This window comes from Rana temporaria, chromosome 10 (genome assembly GCF_905171775.1).
Source record: "Rana temporaria chromosome 10, aRanTem1.1, whole genome shotgun sequence".
Taxonomy (NCBI): Eukaryota; Metazoa; Chordata; class Amphibia; order Anura; family Ranidae; genus Rana; species Rana temporaria.
The window spans coordinates 95,568,746-95,589,635 of record NC_053498.1 but is presented as its reverse complement, the minus strand read 5'-3'; the positions used below and the strand labels follow the sequence as shown (position 1 = coordinate 95,589,635).

The 20,890-nt window shown below is 44.4% G+C and overlaps 1 protein-coding gene across 1 annotated transcript; it reads left to right on the top strand.

The window, feature by feature from the left end:
* The first annotated feature begins 11,879 nt into the window (after window positions 1-11,879).
* On the top strand, window positions 11,880-16,971 carry LOC120915337 (ferritin, middle subunit-like). Its single transcript, XM_040325748.1, has 4 exons — window positions 11,880-12,122; window positions 13,525-13,671; window positions 14,448-14,573; window positions 16,655-16,971. Exons 1-4 carry the CDS (start codon window positions 12,021-12,023, stop codon window positions 16,808-16,810), a joined length of 531 nt encoding a protein of 176 aa, XP_040181682.1. The 5' UTR covers window positions 11,880-12,020; the 3' UTR covers window positions 16,811-16,971.
* Window positions 16,972-20,890: the final 3,919 nt, after the last annotated feature.

Below are 20,890 nucleotides of genomic sequence, written 5' to 3'. Positions count from 1 at the left end.
TAAACTGAGGGAAAAAAAAAATTATATATGTTTTTGGGGGATATTTATTATAGCAAAAAGTAAAAAATATTGCATTTTTTTCGAAATTGTCGCTCTATTTTTGTTTATAGCGCAAAAAATAAAAACCGCAGAGGTGATCTAATACCACCAAAAGAAAGCTCTATTTGTGGGGAAAAAAGGACGCCAATTTTGTTTGGGAGCCACGTCGCACGACCGCGCAATTGTCTGTTAAAGCGACGCAGTCCCGAACTGTAAAAACACCTTGGGTCTTTAGCCAGCATATTGGTCCGGGGCTTAAGTGGTTAAGGTGAAAAAACATCCGACAGCACCGCTGCACTTGACCCCCCCCCAGCCCCCGTTTTACTTACCGTATTTATCGGCGTATAACACGCACAGGCATATAACACGCACCCTAACCTAACTACGAGGGAAGTTTCAGGAAAAAAACTTCCACAGGCACAGTTTACCCTCTATTTTCAGGGTAAAAAAGTGAGTGTTATATGCCAATAAATACAGTATCTGACCCCTTTGAAAGTCCTGCACCGTGAACGCGTTGGCTTCTCGGCTCATTCATTGGTTGATTTAAAGCAGCGCAGCCATTGGCTTGCGCTGCTGTCAATCATATCCAATGGCCGGGGCCAAGTGATAGGCCTCGTACACACGACTGAGAATCTCGTCGTAAAAGATACATCGTTTTCCTCGACGAGTTCCTTGTCAGGCTTGTCGAGAATCTTGTCAAGCTTTCTTTGCGTACACACTGTCAAGACAAAATCTCGTCATTCTCAAACGCGGTGACGTACAACATGTACGACGGCACTATAAAGGGGAAGTTCGATTCAACTGGCACAACCCTTGGGCTGCTTTTGCTAATCTCATGTTACTGCGTGTTAAGTAAAAGTTTGGTAAGAGACGATTCGCGCTTTTCAGTCTGTTACAGCGTGACGAATGTGCTATCTCCATTACGAACGCTACTTTTACTGAAGGTGCGCTCCCGTCTCATACTTTATTCTGAGCATGCGCGGATTACTAAACATACACACGAACGTGTTTCTAGTCGTAAACCAGCCCGACGAGGAAATTGAGACTCCCGACGAGAAAAAAGAGAGCATGTTCTCTTTTTTTCTCGTCGAGATCCACGACAGTTTTCTCGACGAAAAACATACACACGACCGTTTTCCTCGGCAAAAAAGCTCTGCCACCAATTTTCTTGATGGATTTTGTCGAGGAAAACGGTCGTGTGTACGAGGCCTTACAGTGAGCGGCTGTATCACGGGAGCGCACCCGCAAGAACTTACCACCATGGGAGAGAGCTCGCATTTAGGTGGAAAGTTCTTGCGGGGAGGAGCCGAGACAGCCGACAAGGGACCCCAGAAGACCAGGTTCGGGGCCACTCTGTGCAAAACGAGCTGCACAGTGGAGGTAAGTATAACATGTTTGTTATTTAAAAAAAAAAAAAATTCTCTTTAATGTTCCTTTAACTAGTTGCCGACAAGGTCGGCTCTCCTGCGCGAGAGCCCGTAGCTCTACGTCGCCTCGCGAAGTGGCCACTAGAGGCGCGCGTCCCCCGCTCCCTCCTGACTCACGCGCGTGTGCCCGGCGGTCGCGATCACCGCCGGGCACCCGCAATCGCTTGTTACAGAGCGAGAACCGGGAGCTGTGTGTGTAAACACACAGCTCCCGGTCCTGTCAGGGGAGAAATGCCTGACGATCTGTTCATACAATGTATGAACAGCGATCAGTCATTTCCCCTATTGAGTCCACCCCCTTCTACAGTTAGAACACACCCAGGGAACATACTTAACCCCTTCCCCGCCCCCTAGTGTTAACCCCTTCCCTGCCAGTGGCATTTCTATAGTAATCAATGTATTTTTATAGCACTGATCGCTATAAAAATGCCAATGGTCCCAAAAATGTGTCAAAAGTGTCCGAAGTGTCCGCCATAATGTCGCAGTACCGAAAAAAAATCGCTGATCGCCGCCATTACTAGTAAAAAAAATAATAATAAAAATGCCATAAAACTATCCCCTCCTATTTTGTAAACGCTATAGCTTTTGCGCAAACCAATCAATAAATGCTTATTGTGATTTTTTTTTTACGAAAAATATGTAGAAGAATACGTATCGGCCTAAACTGAGGAAAACAATTGTTTTTTTATATATTTTTGGGGGATATTTATTATGGTAAAAAGTAAAAAATATAATTTTTTTTCAAAATTGTCGCTCTATTTTTGGTTATAGCGCAAAAACTAAAAACCGCAGAGGTGATCAAATACCACCAAAAGAAAGCTCTATTTGCAGGGAGAAAGGAAGCCAATTTTGTTTGGGAGCCACGTCGCACGACCGCGCAATTGTCAGTTAAAGTGACGCAGTGCCGAATCGCAAAAAGTGCTCTGGTCTTTGACCAGCAATACGGGTCGGGGCTTAAGTGGTTAAAGTAATGTAGTGCTGTATCACAAAAAATTGCCTAGTCATGAAGGGGGGTAAATTTTACGGCGATTAAGTGGTAATATAACAAAGAGGCTGCTGACTTCACTGACTCTGCGCTCCTTTTATTACAAGCTGAAAAAAGTATTAGGGAAATCTGAGCCTAAATAAGTAAACAATACAATCTATTTTTTTTTTATGCTACCACATATATGCTCAAGTTAGCACTCAAGCAAGGATGTATTGTTCATGTTAAGTCACAGAAACAAATTTCTGCTTAGTCACGGAGCAAAGAAAAACACGGGTCAAATGATCACTCATCAGTGTCTGCCTGCAGTAACAATAATGTACAGACTGTTCAAAGACCATACATGGCTCCTGGTGGTAAAGATATTAACCACTTAACCACCAGCCGCCGTCCAAAAACGGCGGCAAGGTGGTTGCTTAACTGGGGGTCGCCGTTCTGAAACGGCGCCCACCAGAAGCAGTGATGCGCGCCACCTCGGGCGCGCACACAGAAAATTCTGTGCGCGCCGGGTCTATGAGACCCGGCGCTACACAGATCTCTGTAACTGACCGACAACAGCGGTCTTTTACCATGTGATCGCGCCGTCCAATGACGGCGCGATCACAGGTAAACAAACCGGCGTCATTTGATGACGCCGGTTCCTCCCTCCTCTCGCTGTACCGATCGGTACAGTGTGAGAGGAGAGCGCGGATGGCAGCAGCAGTGTGGGATGGATCTGTGACTATTGCAGTCACAGATCCATCCATCCCTGCTCAGCCATCCCTGCATTAACCCCTGCAATATTCTGCCTTCCCTGCGCAATACTCTGCAATGCTCTGCCTTCCCTGCGCAATTACTCTGCAATACCCCCTGCACAATACTCTGCAAAACCCCCGCGCAATACTCTGCAAAACCCCCGCGCAATACTCTGCAAAACCCCCGCGCAATACTCTGCAATACCCCCGCGCAATACTCTGCAATACCCCCGCGCAATACTCTGCAATACCCCCGCGCAATACTCTGCAATACCCCCGCGCAATACTCTGCAATACCCCCGCTCAATACTCTGCAATACACTGCAATACCCCCGCGCAATACTCTGCAATACCCCTGCGCAATACTCTGCAATACCCCCGCGCAATACTCTGCAATACCCCCGCGCAATACTCTGCAGTACTCCTTGCGCAATACTCTGCAATACCCCCGCGCAATACTCTGCAATACCCCCGCGCAATACTCTGCAATACCCCCGCGCAATACTCTGCAGTACCCCCGCGCAATACTCTGCAGTACCCCCCCGCGCAATACTCTGCAGTACCCCCCGCGCAATACTCTGCAGTACCCCCGCACAATACTCTGCAGTACCCCCGCACAATACTCTGCAATACCCCCCGCGCAATACTCTGCAGTACCCCCGCACAATACTCTGCAATACCCCCCGCACAATACTCTGCAATACCCCCCACACAATACTCTGCAATACCCCTCACACAATACTCTGCAATACCCCCCACACAATACTCTGCAATACCCCCGCACCAATACTCTGCAATACCCCCCACACAATACTCTGCAATACCCCCCACACAATACTCTGCAATACCCCCCACACAATACTCTGCAATACCCCCCACACAATACTCTGCAATACCCCCCACACAATACTCTGCAATACCCCCCACACAATACTCTGCAATACCCCCCACACAATACTCTGCAATACCCCCCACACAATACTCTGCAATACCCCCGCACCAATACTCTGCAATACCCCCGCACCAATACTCTGCAATACCCCCGCACCAATACTCTGCAATACCCCCGCACCAATACTCTGCAATATCCCCGCACCAATACTCTGCAATACCCCCACACCAATACTCTGCAATACCCCCGCACCAATACTTTGCAATACCCCGGCCAATTCTCTGCAATACCCAGAAAATACTCTGGGGAAAAAAATGCGTTTTAACCACTTCCCGCCCACGTCATATGAGGTCCTTGATTTTGTGCAGGGATATCTAAATGATGCCTGCAGCTACAGGCATCATTCAGATATCATTTTTTTCAGCCGGCGATTCTCTACACCATAAGAATGATCATGGCGGCTGTTCCGCCTCTTGATCGTTCTTACGGGAGGCAAAAGTGGATGTCCCCACTCCCTTCGCCCTCTGGTGCTTCTTCTGACTCACCGCTGCGATCGAAGCCAGGATCGTTTTTTTTCTTGTTTTTTTTTCAGGCTTCCCAGCCTAGAGGTGAGATATGGGGTCTTATTGACCCCACATCTCACTGTAAAGAGGACCTGTCATGCTATATTCCTATTACAAGGGATGTTTCCATTCCTTGTAATTGGAATAAAAGTGATCAAAACATTTATTTTTGGGGAAAAACGTGTCAAACTAAAATAAATAAAGTAAAATGAACAATAAAAATAAAAAATAAATATTTAAAGCGCCCCTGTTCCCGCGTGCTCGTATACAGAAGCGAATGTGTACGTAAGTCCCGCCCACATATGAAAACGGTGTTCAAACCACACATGTGGGGTATCGCTGCGAACGTTAGAGCGAGAGCAATCATTTTGGCCCCAGACCTCCTCTGTAACTAAAAACATGTAACCAGTAAAAACATTTAAAACGTCACCTATGGGGATTTTTAAGTAGCGAAGTTTGGCGCCATTCCACAAGCGTGTGCAATATTGAAGGGTGACATGTTGGGTATCTATTTACTCGGCGTAACTTCATCTTTCATATTATGCAAAAACATTGGGCTAACTTTAATGTTTTTTTTTTTTAAAAGCACAAAACTGTTTTATTTCCCAAAAAAATGCGTTCGAAAAATTGCTGTGCAAATACCATGCGCGATAAAAAGTTGCAACGACCGCCATTGTATTCTCTAGGGTCTTTGCTAAAAAAGCATATATAATGTTTTGGGGTTCTATGTAATTTTCTAACAAATAAATGATGATTTTTACATGTAGGAGAGAAATGTCAGAACTGGTCTGGGTGCTCCAGAACGCCTGATGGTGCTCCCTGCATGTCGGGCCTCTGTATGTGGCCACGCTGTGTAAAAGTCTCACACATGTGGTATCGCCATACTCGGGAGGAATAGCAGAATGTGTTTTGGGGTGTAATTTGTGGTATGCATATGCTGTGTGTGAGAAATAACCTGCTAATATGAAACTTTTGTGGAAAAAAAATAAAAATAAAAAAAACCTTGATTTTGCAAAGAATTGTGGGAAAAAATGACAACTTCAAAAAACTCACCATGCCTCTTTCTAAATACCTTGGAATGTCTTCTTTCCAAAAAGGGGTCATTTAGGGGGTATTTGTACTTTTCTGGCATGTTAGGGTCTCAAGAAATGAGAGAGGCTGTCAGTACATCAGATGTGATCAAATTGATCAATTTTTAGTAATTGGTACCATAGCTTGTAGACCTTATAACTTTCACCCAGACTAAATAATATCCAAATTTTTTTTTTTTTAACCAAAGATATGTAGCAGTATACATTTTAGGCCAAATTTATGAAGAAAAATTCATTTTTTGCAAAATTTTATAATAGAAATGAAGAAAAATTCATTTTTTTACAAAATTTTCGTTCTTTTTTCATTTATAGCGAAAAAAATAAAAACCGCAGAGGTGATCAAATACCACCAAAAGAAAGCTCTATTTGTGGGAAAAAAAGGACAAAAATTTCATTTGGCTACAGTGTTGTATGACTGAGTTATTGTCATTCAAAATGTGAGAGCACCGAAAGCTGAAAATTGGTCTGGTTATTAAGGGGGTTTAAGTGCCCAGTTGTCAAGTGGTTAAATAAAAGATATGTGGAGTAAAGTTCTTACCTAAGGGCTCTACTTATAAGAAAAACTTGCTTAACAACTAATACCCGTAATGTGTGTAATGTGTGTAATGTGTGTGTAAGGGCTCACTGGGGGACAGTAAAAACAGGTGGCTGAGCGGCTGTTCTACTGTCCCATGGCCGCCCACCCAAATCCAGCTGGATGCGGCATTCTTAACTTAGGCTTCAGAGTTGGACAGGGGTCACCCCCTGTCAAAATCACCCATTCAGTTCAATGGGGCAGTGCCACAACTGCGAGCTAAACAATAAAAAATTTCCATTTGACAATTAAAAAAAAAGAAGAAAAAAAATCAATTTAAAAAAATAGGCATTAGGAGGTGGCAGGTAGTGCCTTCTGAACTCCTGTCAGCCGCTGCTATGTATGACTTGAGCTCCGGAAGGTTTTACCCCCCTTCATGACCAGGCCATTGTTTGCTATTCAGCACTGTGCTAAAAAAAAATTGTAATTGATTTGTGCGAAAGTTATAGCGTCTACAAACTATGGTACAGTATATATACTAGAATTTATACAGTTATAGACGCTATACTGTAATGGTGATCAGCGACTTGTGATAAGGTAGTGAGCAATCTGGCACTAAAAGCCACTATCTAGGAGGGGCAATAACTGACACAGACATCGCTAGTGACACTTTCATAGTGATTAGCGATAATGCTACTAATCGTACTAATCAGTGGTGGCCCGTCCATTAGGGGCGTCCGGGTGCCACCCCCTCTCTCCAGACAACCCCCATTATGCAATTGATAGATACTGTTTGACGCCCCCCCAAAAAAGATTCCACCGACTGCCACTGGTACTAATGACACTGGCTGGGAAAGGGCTAACATCTAGGGGTTAACTGTGCGCCTAACAAGTATAATGCATATAATATTTGATGCTTTTACTTTCTTATCTGGTTGTTTTTTCTCTCTGTTTTTTCAGGGAGAAGAAACAGTCAGATCGCTGTTCTTATGCACACAGGTGCAGTAGTGTATTTAGGTTTTGTGACTAAACTCGTGCACCCCTAATTTAAATATGACCCACCCCTTCCTGTCAAGGCCACTCCTTTTTGTTTAAGACCCGCCCTGAAATTGGGGACACTATTTCTTAGGGCCGGGGGGGGGGGGTTGGGTTCCCTTAATTTGCATAGATTTCCTCTCACTTCCTGTTTGGCTATTGGGCAGGAAGTGAAGGGAAATCTCTGCAATGGGACAGGGATGATAAAAAATAAACTGACAGGGGCTATAACCCTCCCTTACTCTATCCAAAATGAAAAAAAAAGTGTGGCCTATAGTTCTACTTTAAGCACAAATTTTACTTTTAGTGCTGCCCCTCTGCAAAGTGCTGCCCTAGGCCTGGGCCTTGTTGGCCTAGGCCAGGATACAGCGTTGCAGAGTTGTGTGTGGTTGTAAACACAGAACTGTGTGTAGTTGGCCAAATCCGATCAACTGATTTCAGGTGAAATCACTGCCTGAAATCTGATGCTAATCACAGTACGGGTTGGCAGGGTGTGCACACATGCGTGACTGGAACCTGCAAGAAAGGCGGCAATGTACAGGTACCATGTCCGGCCTGCCTGTATTGCCTGTCCGCAGTGAATTTAGTAGGTGGCAAGTAGTTTTACATATACATATATATACACACATATATGATCCTGCACTTCTGGGTATAGGGTGCAAGTGTTCGTCACCGGTTGCTCGCTCCTGCTGTGATTCTACACAGCGGGAGCTGATCAGCAGGTCCCGCAGACCTGATGTCCACCGACACCCGCTGATCGTGCGGTACACAGGCAGAACGGCAATCTGACAGTTCTGTCAGTAAGGAAGGCATAGATCCTGTGTTCCTGCAAAGCAGGGATAAGGATCTATGCCTTCCCCTAGTAAAAGCACCTCCCACACTACAGTAGAACACCAGCTAGGCACACAGATAACCCTTTGATTGCCCCAGATCACCCCTTCCCAGCCAGTGTCATTAGCACAGTGAGTGCATATTTTTAGCACTGTCACTGTATTAGTGTCCCCAAAAAGGTGTCAAAAGTACCAGTTAGTGTACAATATCTCAGTTCCGCTATAAGTCACTGATATGTGTGGGCTGCCTGGGAGCGGGGGGGCGAGCACCGCCGACAGCCTGGGTTGTATTGGAGCGATCGTCTGGGAATAGAGGGGAGAGCCCGGGCAAGGGGGAGGGGCTCTATATGAAGGTGGGAACACACAGCTATTGAAATTAAAGCTGTTATGTTCCCTGCGCTCTGATCAACCAGGCGGCAGCGGCAGCTCTCCTCTCTCTTCGTCTACACAGATAGGCTGCATTGGGGACACATGGCTGCATTGGGGACACATGGTTGCATTGGGGACACAGGCTGCACTGGCGGCAGGGTTGCCAACCGCCAGTAAATTTACTGCGAAAATTACCACTCCGGGTGTCCCAGGTAGGCAGTGCAGCGCTCACTGAAAGTTGCCCTGACATGAGGGTGGCAGCCTTCCAGTTCCGGTTCCGGCTATCGAGATGGTTCCTGTAAGGACTGCGCAGACGCAATCCTTACCGACGGAAATCTCCGAATCTCGGCCGGCATCCAGGGCGATGTCGATGTGGAATTTGAGGAAAGTGGCCAGTCGGCCTCCTGGCTCTTTTTTTAACATCCTCCAATCCACGGGGATGTTAAGGAATGAGCCTGGATGCCGGCCGAGGTTCGGAGATTTCCGTCAGCAAGGATTTCGCCTGCGCAGTCCTTACAGGAACCATCTCGATAGGGGAACCTTAGCGACAAGTCACCGGCAATGCTGTCTCGTAAATGTATTGAAATGGCAACAATATGTTTGTTATTTAAAATTTTATAACACAAATAAAATCATGAAGATCCGAGTGCTTTGTGAGTTGTACAGTTTGTATCTCTTGATCTCTATTGGCAGACCAGACAACGCGTCGCGATGCACCGTGACTCAGCATAAAGCTCTGGAAATGACTCAGCAAAATATCCTACAAGCAGCAAAGAACACAAAGTCACATGATATTTGTTTAGAACAACGCATGAATATTTCGGCTCAGTCAAATTGGAACAGAGGGTTAGAGCGGTCACATTTCAGCCCTACTATGGTTTATTGTCACGTGACCTTGAGTTTTAGGGGCCAGGTTCTGCATGTTTAACACTTTCAGCCCAGGTTCACACTGACAGCGGGAAGGAAATTGTGCGAGTTCAGCTGAACTCCACGCCAAATAAAAACAAAAAAAAAACGGCATGGGATTCCCCCTCCAATAGCATACCAGGCCCCTCAGTCTGGTATGGATTTTAAGGGGATCCCCTACGCAAAAAAAACGGTGTGCCCCCCCCCCAAATCCATACCAGAAGAAAGGGTCTGGTATGCTCTTGGAGGGGGAATCCCATGCCGTTTTTTTTTATTTGGCATGGAGTTCCCCTTTAAGATCCTCAGATCACAAGTCGCATTCCAAAGTCGGATCATTTAAGACGATGATCGGACTTGGATCAAAGTCTGACCAAAGTAGTGCAGGAACTTTTTTCAAAGTCGGACCAGTTAAGACGGCTCTCATAGGGAAACATTGATTTGCACATGTCATGCTACATGGGCTCCTAATGTCGGAGTGTTTGGCCTCATTCACACGAGGCGGATCCGCTCAGTGGAGTCCACCAGCTCCGTTGATCTCCGCTGAGTCGGCGGATGACAGGTCCATCTCTGTTCACTGGCCTGTCAGAGCGCCGCTGATTCCTATGGAGATCGCATGAAAACGGACAGCATGTCTGTTTTCATCAGCTCTCAGCCAATCTGATCCGCCAAGACGGATGGCGAACGTATCGCTAATACGTCTGGTTTTAGCGGATCGGATGGCAAATGGGTGTCAGTGGACACATCTCTGCTGACATCCATATCACCATAGGAGTCAATGGATGGCCCACTCGGATCCGCCTGAAAAACGGACAGGTGGATCTGAGCGGGGCCTATAGCCTCATACACATGATCGGATTTTCTGCAGACAAAGCGTAGGACTTTTGTCCGAAGGGCGTTGGCCAGGAACTTGTATTGCTTTTCAGCTCTTTAGCTCCACCCTTTGGGCAACTTTTGCTAATGTTATTTTATGGCTAGCACTGCTTCTGAGCATGTGTGTTTGTACTTTGGAGTAATACACACGATCGGATAATCCATCAACACACATTTGTTGGTGAAAAATTTTAAATCATGCTATCCCACATTTGTTGGCGGGAAATCCGACAACAATTGTCCGATGGAGCATACAAACGGTCACATTTTTCGACAACAGCCTGTCATCACACAATTCCCGTCGGATAATCCAATCGTGTGTATGAGGCTTTAGGGCCCTTTCACACGGAGCGGATCAGTAATGATCCGCTCCGTGTGTCCGCAAAGCTCAGCAGGGATCCTCCGTAAAATCCCCGCTGAGCTGGCAGCTGACAGGGCGGTCCCCACACACTGTGCAGGGACCGCCCTGTGTTTCCTCCGCTCTCCCCTATGGGGGATCGGATGAACACGGACCGTATGTCCGTGTTCATCCGATCCGATCCGGCAGACGGAAGAAAAATAGGATTTCTTCCGTCTGCAAATGCGGATCTTTGCGGAGGCGGACAAATTACAGGTGTCAGCGGATGTTCATCCGCTGACACCCGTAATGACATAGGGACCCATGTATGTCCCGTTTTCATCCGCAAACGGACGGATGAAAATGCGGACATACGGTCCGTACGTGTGAAAGGGTCCATAGTCGTACAAGTGTGAACCCGGCCTGTACTACATCCACTCTACCCAGCTGATTTTTTGCTTTTGCAGGTGTTCTATGTAAATGCTATCACCTGCCTCTCCCATAGACCATGTTTGTGCTATGTCTGTGATTGATGAGACCAATCAATCCTGTTTCAATCTGTATGTGTATGTGGGCTTGAATCTTTGCTCTGATATCTCTGGCGCCTCGTGGTTGAACACAATGCGATAATCTAAATGATTCCTATGCATCATAATAATGTATATATATCATTTGTAAAAACAAAATGCAAACCAATACATATTCAATAAACAATGGATTATAAAAACATACTACTAACTGGTCCCCTATATCAGTGTTTCTCAACTCCAATTCAAGGTGCCCCAACAGGTCATGTTTTCAGGCTTTCCATTATTTTGCACAGGTGATTTGATCAGTTTCACTTCCTTAGTAATTACCACAGCCGTTTCATCTGAGGAAAATCCTGAAAACATGACCTGTTGGGGCGCCTTGAGGACTGGATTTGAGAAACACTGCCCTATATATATCAATGAATTAAATGCTTTTGCAGGTGTGCTATATAAAAGCTATCACCTGCCACTCCCATAGACCATGTTTGTATTAAGTCTATGAGCGATGAGACCAATCAATTCTGGTCCAATCTGTGTGTATATGTGGACTTATTACTTGGACTTCTGCTAAAAAATGTAATGTTTCTTCATGAACTTCATTCTACTGTCATCTCCTGGCAAAGGGCCAACAGTCATGCAAAACAGCAAGCTTCCTGTGATTGGCTTGTGGTGGATGAGGTAAGTGAAGGGAGGGAGGGAAGTCCCCAGGCTCTCAGGCTGGTTGCCTATATATACAGAGCTCCTCTGTGCTGTGATCAGATCTAATCCTGACTCTGAGCAGAGTTCTTGCTTCAACAGTGTTTGAACGGAACCCTCTCTGAGTCCTTTGCTCTTTCCCCCCCCCCCCCAACATCTTCTAATTATTGCTGATTTTTTTGCGCCACCCAAAACCGCCGAAATGGAATCCCAGGTGCGCCAGAACTTCCACCGCGACTGCGAGGCTGCTGTTAATCGTATGTTGAACTTGGAGCTCTATGCTTCCTACACCTACTCCTCCTTGGTAAGGATTTTGTGTGTGTATATGTATATATTTTATTATTTATTATTATTATTATTTTGCTAATTGTGGTCAGCATTAGTCAATTTTGTATACTACATTGTTAATGGGACTACAAGACCATCATCTTAAGCGCAATTACATCTAAGTTATAATTGTATTTGACTATACAATACACGGTGTAATAAAATGTAGCTCAGAGAGAGACCCATACTTTAAAGGAGGAAAAAAAAAAATGTACCAACATGGCACTTTTAGTTCCATAGGCTGAAAACAACAAGTTTGGAAAGTTCAGATTACACTTTCATTACCAAGACTGACAAAGTTACAGTACGGTTTCATCATTGTGTGTTCTGACAATGTCTCTTGGAGTGTTACCTATACTCAATCTACCAAGGTCAGAGCAATTTCTACTTTATAAACATAGAACACGATTTTATACAATCTTATTGTAGGTACTTGTATAGCCCTGTCATTTTACGCAGCACTTTTACATATACATTGTACGTTTGCATCAGTCCCTGCCCTCAAGGAGCTTACAATCTAAGGTCCCTAACCCGCATTCATACATACACATACTAGGGTCAATATAGCCAGGATCCAATTAACCTACCAGCATGTCTTGAGGATGGGAGGAAACTGGTGTACCTGGAGGAAACCCGTACAGGAAGAACATGCAAACTCCAGGCAGGTAGTATCATGGCTGGGATTCAAACCAATGACCCTTTTGCTGCTAGGTGAAAGTGCTAACCACTACATTATACTAAGATAATGGCTCCATTCACAGAACCCGATAGCATGCAGTATTTAGGTGTTTTCCCCAAATACTGTGTGCGATCTTCAAAATGTAAATTCACATTCTTCCTTTATGCGATATTTACAGCATAAAGAAGAAAATGCTCCTTAAATACTGCTTAAAACGGAAGTGAAAGTTGATTTGCAACAATTTAAATGCATGAGATATTTAAAGTGGTTGTATAGTCATTTCTATAACTTTTACCTACAGGTAAGTCTATAATAAGGCTTACCTGTAGGTAAAAAATATCTCCTAAACCTGTACGGTTTTGGAGATATTCCCCCTGCAATGAGCCGCCAACTTCAGCGGCGTATGCGCATCGGGGATTCTCGGCTGAAAGCCTGGCAGACGCCGGACCTTGCTAGAAAGAAGTCTCCCACGCACATGCATGGAAGTGATTACATCGTGGCTCCAGCGCTTGAGTCGCAATTCCCGGAAGACACGCCAATGCAAAATGTCGTCTCCCTCAGCGTGGGCCGCCTGGGATACCGACGCCTCGTTCTAAAGTATTTCATAATGAGCTAGTATGCGGTCAACAGCTGTCAGTAGGTTTTAAGAGCTGTTTAGGTAAATTTTTGCATTAAACCACCTTCTCCTTTCCATCCCCAGTATGCCTTTTTCGATCGTGATGATGTCGCCCTTAACAATGTGGCCGAGTTCTTCAAGGAGCACAGTCATGAGGAAAGGGAGCATGCCGAGAAGTTCATGAAATATCAAAACAAGCGTGGGGGACGCGTTGTCCTGCAGGACATCAAGGTAAGAACAGCCTGTAGTTTCAGACCTCTAATGTTTGAGGGGGGAGAAAAAATATATTTTCAAGGACATGTCTTCTACATTGGTAATGAGCCAGAACACAGTGATCGGATAGGCTTCTCTCTCATTGCACTTCTTTTTTTTTTTTTTTTACGTGAAAATTGTCACTTCGGTTATATAGCGCTAGCAAGAATCCAAGACTGTTTTTTTCAATCTATAAAACAGTTTGACAGTCCAAAAGCATTCATGGACACTGAGCAAAATGTCCTGTAATTTGTGTAAGCTTGCTTCTTCAGCTCCATCTAGTGGCCAAATGTAGTAGTGTTCTGAAATCCCTCAGTGAAGAAAATTATACCACACTTTTACCACTAGGAGCAGTAGATGGACATTAATCACTTACAAAAACGATGGGACATTTCATTCAGCATGCACAATGTTTCTGACATGTGCGATAGCTGTTTGCTGCGTGCCGTGTATGTGCGGGCACAGCAGCCAATTAGAATGGATTGCTGTACCTGCAGGAAAAGGTCTCTAGCTTTTCAAAATCGCAGTTGTGGCTTAATTGAGAATTAATGGTGCGTCTGCTAAAGGGCAGTGCAATTTGCCTGGGGATGTGGAACGCATGCGCTTTATATGCATTCCTGCACCCGCAGAAGTGTGAACCTAGCCTAAATGGACTGCTAGTTTTCAAAAGGGCTCATGAAGCAATTATCTATGTTATGAATAAAATATCTTTTACACATTTGGCTAAAGTGTTAAGACAAAATCTTTTATTTCAGAAACCAGAGCGTGATGAATGGGGTAACACCCTGGAGGCCATGCAGGCTGCTCTGCAGCTGGAGAAGACTGTGAACCAGGCTCTTCTGGACCTGCACAAGCTGGCCACAGACAAAGTTGACCCCCATGTAAGTATCTACTCCACATAATAGAGTTAAATGCCAGTAAAGCTCTTTATTCTATCATAATGGCAAGTAAGTGATACAGCTGACTCTCTGTCTTAAAGGAAAAATATAGCCTGAGATTGTTTGGCTGCACTTCTCTTATGGATCACAGGAGTGCAATTTTCTTTTGCACTCCTGTGACCCATTTTCAGCAAAGAGAGCTCAGGGCGCAGAGTAGTGTGGGGGTGGACAGGTCTGTCTTCCGCCCCCCTCTGACTGATGGAGCACCAGCCGCCACTGTAGGCAAGTAAATGCAGTGTGCAGGGCCGCCATCAGGAATTATGGGGCCCCTTACACAGCTTCAGGCATGGGCCCCCTGGAGCAGAGAACCGGGGGGGGGGTGCTGCCACAAATTGGGGGGGGGGGGGGGTGGCCCTTTACAATATATATATATATATATATATATATATATATATATATAATATATATTTATCTCTCTCCTCCCTTTTTAAAAAAGGGCCCTGGGGACCTCCGGACCCAAAAAAAATTGGCCCTTTTAATATGGGGGGAAAAAATGTATACAAAAAAAAAGGGGGTTGCCATCTGGGGCTCCGGGGACCTCCGGGCCCCTTACAGGTGATGGCGGCCCTGACGGTGTTCTTATATTCCTGCACTTTTTTAAAAATCTAAAAGTGGAAATTGCGGTAGAATTTCTGTTCTTGCTTTTGAAATGATAAAATCTATTAAGGTTTTCTGAGCCAACCTTTTCAGACTGCACCTGGAGGGGTTGGGTTGAGACAGGTGACATGGTAAAGCAGATTGTGTGTGTGTGTGTGTGTGTGTGTGTGTGTGTCTACCAAAAAATGACGAAGACATTTTGTGTGTGCTCACACCCGAGCCCTGTTGTGTACATTGACTCTGCTCCACTCCCTCTTCACTGACTTTGACAGCGCTGTGGGGGGAGAAGAGCTGCAGATGTGCATGGTGCTGGATTGAATGAGGGATCAGGTAAATAAAAGGGGGTGCCTAAACTTTTTTACCTTCATGCAAGGAATGCATGCAGATAAATGTTTAGGCTTTAGAACCATATTGGTTTTGCTTGAGCAATCCTCCTTTCTTTTTTTTTTTTTAAGGGGAAGTAAACCCTCTTAAAAATGAGCACTAATAGATGCCGTTGTCTACGGTGGATGCGCCGTAGACATCGGTGCTGACTTTATTGGAAATATCTCCTTAACCATGTAGGTTAAGGAGATAATTTCTTGCACCTACAGGTAAGCCTTAATGTAGGCTTACCTATAGGTCAAAGTGGTCTGTAAGGCCTCGTACACACGGACGGACTGTCCGATAAACGGTCCACCGGACCGTTTTCATCGGACATGTCCGCAGCCGGATTTTGGTCTGATGGTTGTACACACCATCAAACCAAAATCCCCCCCCCGCGGACAGGATACGCGGTGATGTGGCCGCAGCGACGTGCGCAACCCTGGAAGGTCAATGCTTCCACGCATGCGAGGGCTTTCGGCCGAGCGGACATGTCCGGAAAGTCGTACAGACAACCGAACATGTCCGACGGACAGGCTTCCAGCGGACATGTTTCTTGGCATGCTAAGAAACATTTGTCCGCCGGAAAATTGTCCGGTCGGACGTTAACATGTTCGGTCGTGTGTACGAGGCCTTAGGGTTTACAACCACTTTATCTGACTGAATGTTCTCTTAAATTTGGTTGCGACTTCAGCCCTAATTATACACGATTTGTATTGCCCAACAGTTTTGGCAGTGCTTTACAAAGTAAAGGGAGACAGTACAGTTCCAATACAAGGCAGATGGTAAAGAGTTGAGTTTTCAAAGACTGCCTAAACGCAAAGTATGGGATAGTGGGACAGACTGGGGTAGAGTGTTTCAGAGGATGGAGGAGGCTCTGGAGAAGTCTCTCGTAACCATTAACTTGTTAAAATTTCTGCAAATCCCCAGAACATGATACAGGAATTAAAAGTAGTTGCATTGGTGCAGAAGGACGGAAGCAACATGTTTTCTGACGGTGTGTGTGTGTGACATTTCAGAATCGGTTAAACCTACAGACATTTAACCAACATTTTGTTTTCCAGCTGTGTGATTTCCTGGAATCTGAATATCTGGAGGAACAGGTGAAGGATATGAAACGTTTTGGCGATTTCATCACCAACCTGAAACGCCTTGGGGTGCCTCAGAACGGCATGGGCGAGTACCTGTTTGACAAGCATAGCGTGAAAGAGAGCAGCTAAGCTGTGTACCACCCATGAGGATCCAGACTGTCTACTTTCCATCTATATTAGTTTTACTGAGTGAAATGTGACAAATGTATCTCTCAAACTTTCTGTGATCCTATGTTTAATAATGTAGCTGTGCTTGTCAACAAGTTTCTAATAAAGTCTTTCAGCATGTATATTGTAGTTGGTGTTTTATAGATCTAAATAGACCGTATCCAGTCTTTCCAAGACATTTTATCAGCTTTAAATACTTTCCAAAAATTCTATACCCAAGACTGGACCCCTTTAACCTAAATGTGGGGGTTATATTAATTTTTATTTCTGGGACCAGACAACATATTTTCACTTACTAGAAACAACCACAGGGTATAGCATGTAACTTTTTGGCATCACATGGAAAAGTATGGAGAATGTATCACTGGCATGAGTCCTATAAATTGGTTGCACTGCTGTCATGATTTTGCTATCAAGATTTTCATTTGAAAAGCAACATATTACAGCATTGGAACATTTCAGAACCTTGCAGGGCCTTCTTTTTATTGGGCTCATGTGATGTGCAGTTAAAGGGTTTGTAAAGGATTTTTTTTTTTTTTTTTTTATCTTAATAGCTTCCTTTACCTTAATGCAGTGCTGTTTTCATGTCCTCATTGTTAGTTTTTGCTCTCAAGTTGCTGTAATTCTTCTCTGATCTCCATACTTCCTAGTTGTCTGTTTCCTGATGACCACAGTACTGGGAGCTTTCTCTCTGTTGTCACTAATCAAGGAGGTGTGATTACTGTGTCTAAAACCCCCTCAGCACTAATCGGTTTGGTTTTCCAAACCATCACTGCCCTGTATTGGCTCTGTACATCACAGAAGCAGGAAACCGCAGGTTGTTATATGATTGATGTTTTATCCATTTTTAATTATTTTTTTAAAAAGGAATCAGTTAACTATTATGTCTCTACCCTGTAAACAGTCATTTCAGCAAATTTTTTTTTTTTTTTTTTTTCTTTTTTTTCCTTTACAACTCCTTTAAGAAAAGAGAAAATAACAAATTGAACTGGCTCTACACAATGCACACTAGTGGGTGTGCATTTATACAGCACAGAAGGCACACCTGCTGTGAATGGACAATAAGGTGTGCTGGCAACATATTTTACACAAATACTGGAGCCATACTTGTCTGTAGCAGCACAATTTATGTGTGTGTGTGTGTATATATATATATATATATATATATATATATATATATATATATATATATATATATAAATTTTTTTTTTTTTTTTTTATCTCCCTCTTTATACTCAAAAATGGTGCTTACCTTATTAGCTGATATTTAACATTGAATGGTGTAACTAAATTCACTGGACTTGGACCAGGAAAAAAAGGTGCAGGTTGTGTGTGGTCTGGGTAGATTGCAACCTGGAACTGGCTCAAGATGTCCCTAAATGAGTAAAAGGGGCCAAGTTCTCTTTCTTTCTCGCTAGTGCAACACATCACTGCATTACTCAAGGTGCCCAGGTCTATCACAAGCTTAGGTACTACCCTCTATTAAATTGACACCTTTAAAAAGATTGTGAGTTAACATTTGGTTTTAAGATGCTGTACAGTGCTTTGCTTCATGCTGTAGACAAATATACAATACTTTTATATGGGCCATGTAAAAAAACCTCCTATAATGCATTATGATGGGGTCAAGGCAGATGCTACACAACTGCTCTTTGCTCTACTTGTATACTTTGATTTTTTTTTCTTTAATGGGTTAGAGATTATATTTGGGAGATTATATTTTTAAAAGTAGAACTGCATATAAAAAAATGTTCCTGTCCTTATTTGGGGGAGATTTTATACATTTTGAAAAGCTACTGAAAAAGTACAAAGACAAAACGGCAATAGCACCATGAACCTCGGAGCTCAGTAAAAGCTGTAACGCACTGTATGTCTGTAAAGTTACAAAACGAGTCTACTGGCATTGTGATAAGCCAGTAGGAATTGCAACTTATTAAAGTGGAGGTTCACCCGAAAAGTTTTTTTTTTTTTTTTTTTTTTTAAATTGAAGCAGTACTTACCGTTTTAGAGCGATCTTCTCCGCCACTTCCGGGTATGGGCTGCGGGACTGGGCGTTCCTATTTGATTGACAGGCTTCCGACGGTCGCATCTATCGCGTCACGATTTTCTGAAAGTAGCCGAACGCCGGTGCGCAGCGATGTTCGGCTTCATGCGACCGTCGGAAGCCTGTCAAATAGGAACGCCCTGTCCCGAAGACCATACCCGGAAGCGGCCGAGAAGATCGCTCTCTAAAACGGTAAGTATGGCTTCGATTTAAAAAAAAAAAAAACACCCGATTCCCCTTGACAAAATGAGCATCAATCTAAGGTTAAAAAAAAAAAAAAAATTCGGGTGAACTCCCGCTTTAAGTTGTATTAAACCCCAAAAACATTTATTATATTGCAGCTTTTTAGTTTATTTTTTTTTTTTTTTTTTTTCCCACCTTGTAATCTGGTCAGCACGATTTTTGATTTTCCACTTCCTTTGACCAAGCTGTCCAACAAAAGTAGCAGAGGGTTGAGACAAACCACTTAACAATGACTGAGGTGCTCACAATCGTTTATTGCTTTATGTAGAAACTTTAACCCGAATGGAAAAATCCATTGCTGTAATTGCCTAAACATTATCTTTTAGATTTCGGTTTTAATTTTTCAGTCAAGTCCATGCAGATCTACTAGCGCAGGGATATGCAATTAGCGGACCTCCAGCTGTTGCCAAACTACAAGTCCCATCATGCCTCTGCCTCTGGGTGTCATGCTTGATACTGTCAGTCTCGCTATGCCTCATGGGACTTGTAGTTTGGCAACAGCTGGAGGTCCGCTAATTGCATATCCCTGAACTAGCGCATATGATGCTAACCTAACACTACCCCAGTCTCCACTTCTCCACCAGCAGTGTTGAGACCAGAAATGTGTTACTGGCTGGATTACCAAGTAAAAATAAAAGGAAAATAACCCTAAAATTAAAACTGCCATCACAATTTAGAGTTGGTAATCTGCAATATAATACATTCATTTTCTTGGGTAATACTGCTTTAAAATATAAAAGAACAAGTCCTCATCACAGTACTCACCATAAGGCGGTAGGCATAGGAGTCATATAGCCAGGGGTTGGTTCTACCACTAGGGAGCACTCGGCCAATGGTGTTCCTCCTTTCTCTTCTGCAGCAAGCAACTAAGTCTCAGCATCAGCAGGCAGCCACAGCGCCGTTCAGTGTCAGAGGCGCAGCGGCGATGGAGGACTGTCTGTGTCTCGACTCCTGAATGAATGGAAGCAAACATTCATTCATGGATGGGCGCTGGTAAGGGTGCATTTGGTGGGCGCTGGGAAAGAGGGTTAGGTTCTGAACACCCATAGGCAGATGCAATTGTCAGTCCCCAAGACAAAATAGGCAGACAGATTGAGGGCCTTTAAACTGGTTGCCACACTGTATTTGTAGAACTGCTGTCTCCTTTGGCAACTGAACTCTCCAACTTCAATGTAGATCCACACACTTAACTCTGTCCCCGGTTGCAGATCTTTACTCGCATCTCAGACACAGATTTTCTCACTGAGCTCCCAGTTCTCACCAGACCTTCAGATCCCAGCCACCTGCTGGATCCCCTGAGCTCTTCCACAGCTAACCCGCTGTACACTCCAAGCATCACTCACGTGACCTGATGGGTCCCATGCTTGGCTCTCAGCGAACCCACTGAATCTTCTTCAAGTGTTACCCATGCTACCTGATGGGTCCCTGGCTTGGCTCTCAGCTAACCCGCTAAATCTTCAAGTGTTACCCACGCTGGGTCCCTGACTTGAACGCTCAAGCTTTCCCAACTTGTTCACCGTCCCCGGCTAGCAGTGGCGGCTGGTGAATTTTTTTTTGGGGGGGGGGGGTGCAAACCCCTCCAGATCCTTACCTGCCCATCCTCTGCTGTCACAGCTTCCAATACCTGAGCACACTATACAAAGAGCACACACAATACATACAGAGCACACAGAACATACCGTGCAGACACAGAACACACCGTACAGAACGTACACAACGCACCGTGCATACAATACATAAAGACAACACAGTAC

What these genes read in the sequence shown, in the direction of transcription:
- LOC120915337 (XM_040325748.1), top strand. Translation starts at nt 12,021, where the DNA reads ATGGAATCCCAGGTGCGCCAGAACTTCCACCGCGACTGCGAGGCTGCT. An exon ending in TTGTCCTGCAGGACATCAAG is followed by an intron (nt 13,672 to 14,447) that starts GTAAGAACAGCC and finishes CTTTTATTTCAG; the next exon opens with AAACCAGAGCGTGATGAATG. An exon ending in CAGACAAAGTTGACCCCCAT is followed by an intron (nt 14,574 to 16,654) that starts GTAAGTATCTAC and finishes TTTGTTTTCCAG; the next exon opens with CTGTGTGATTTCCTGGAATC.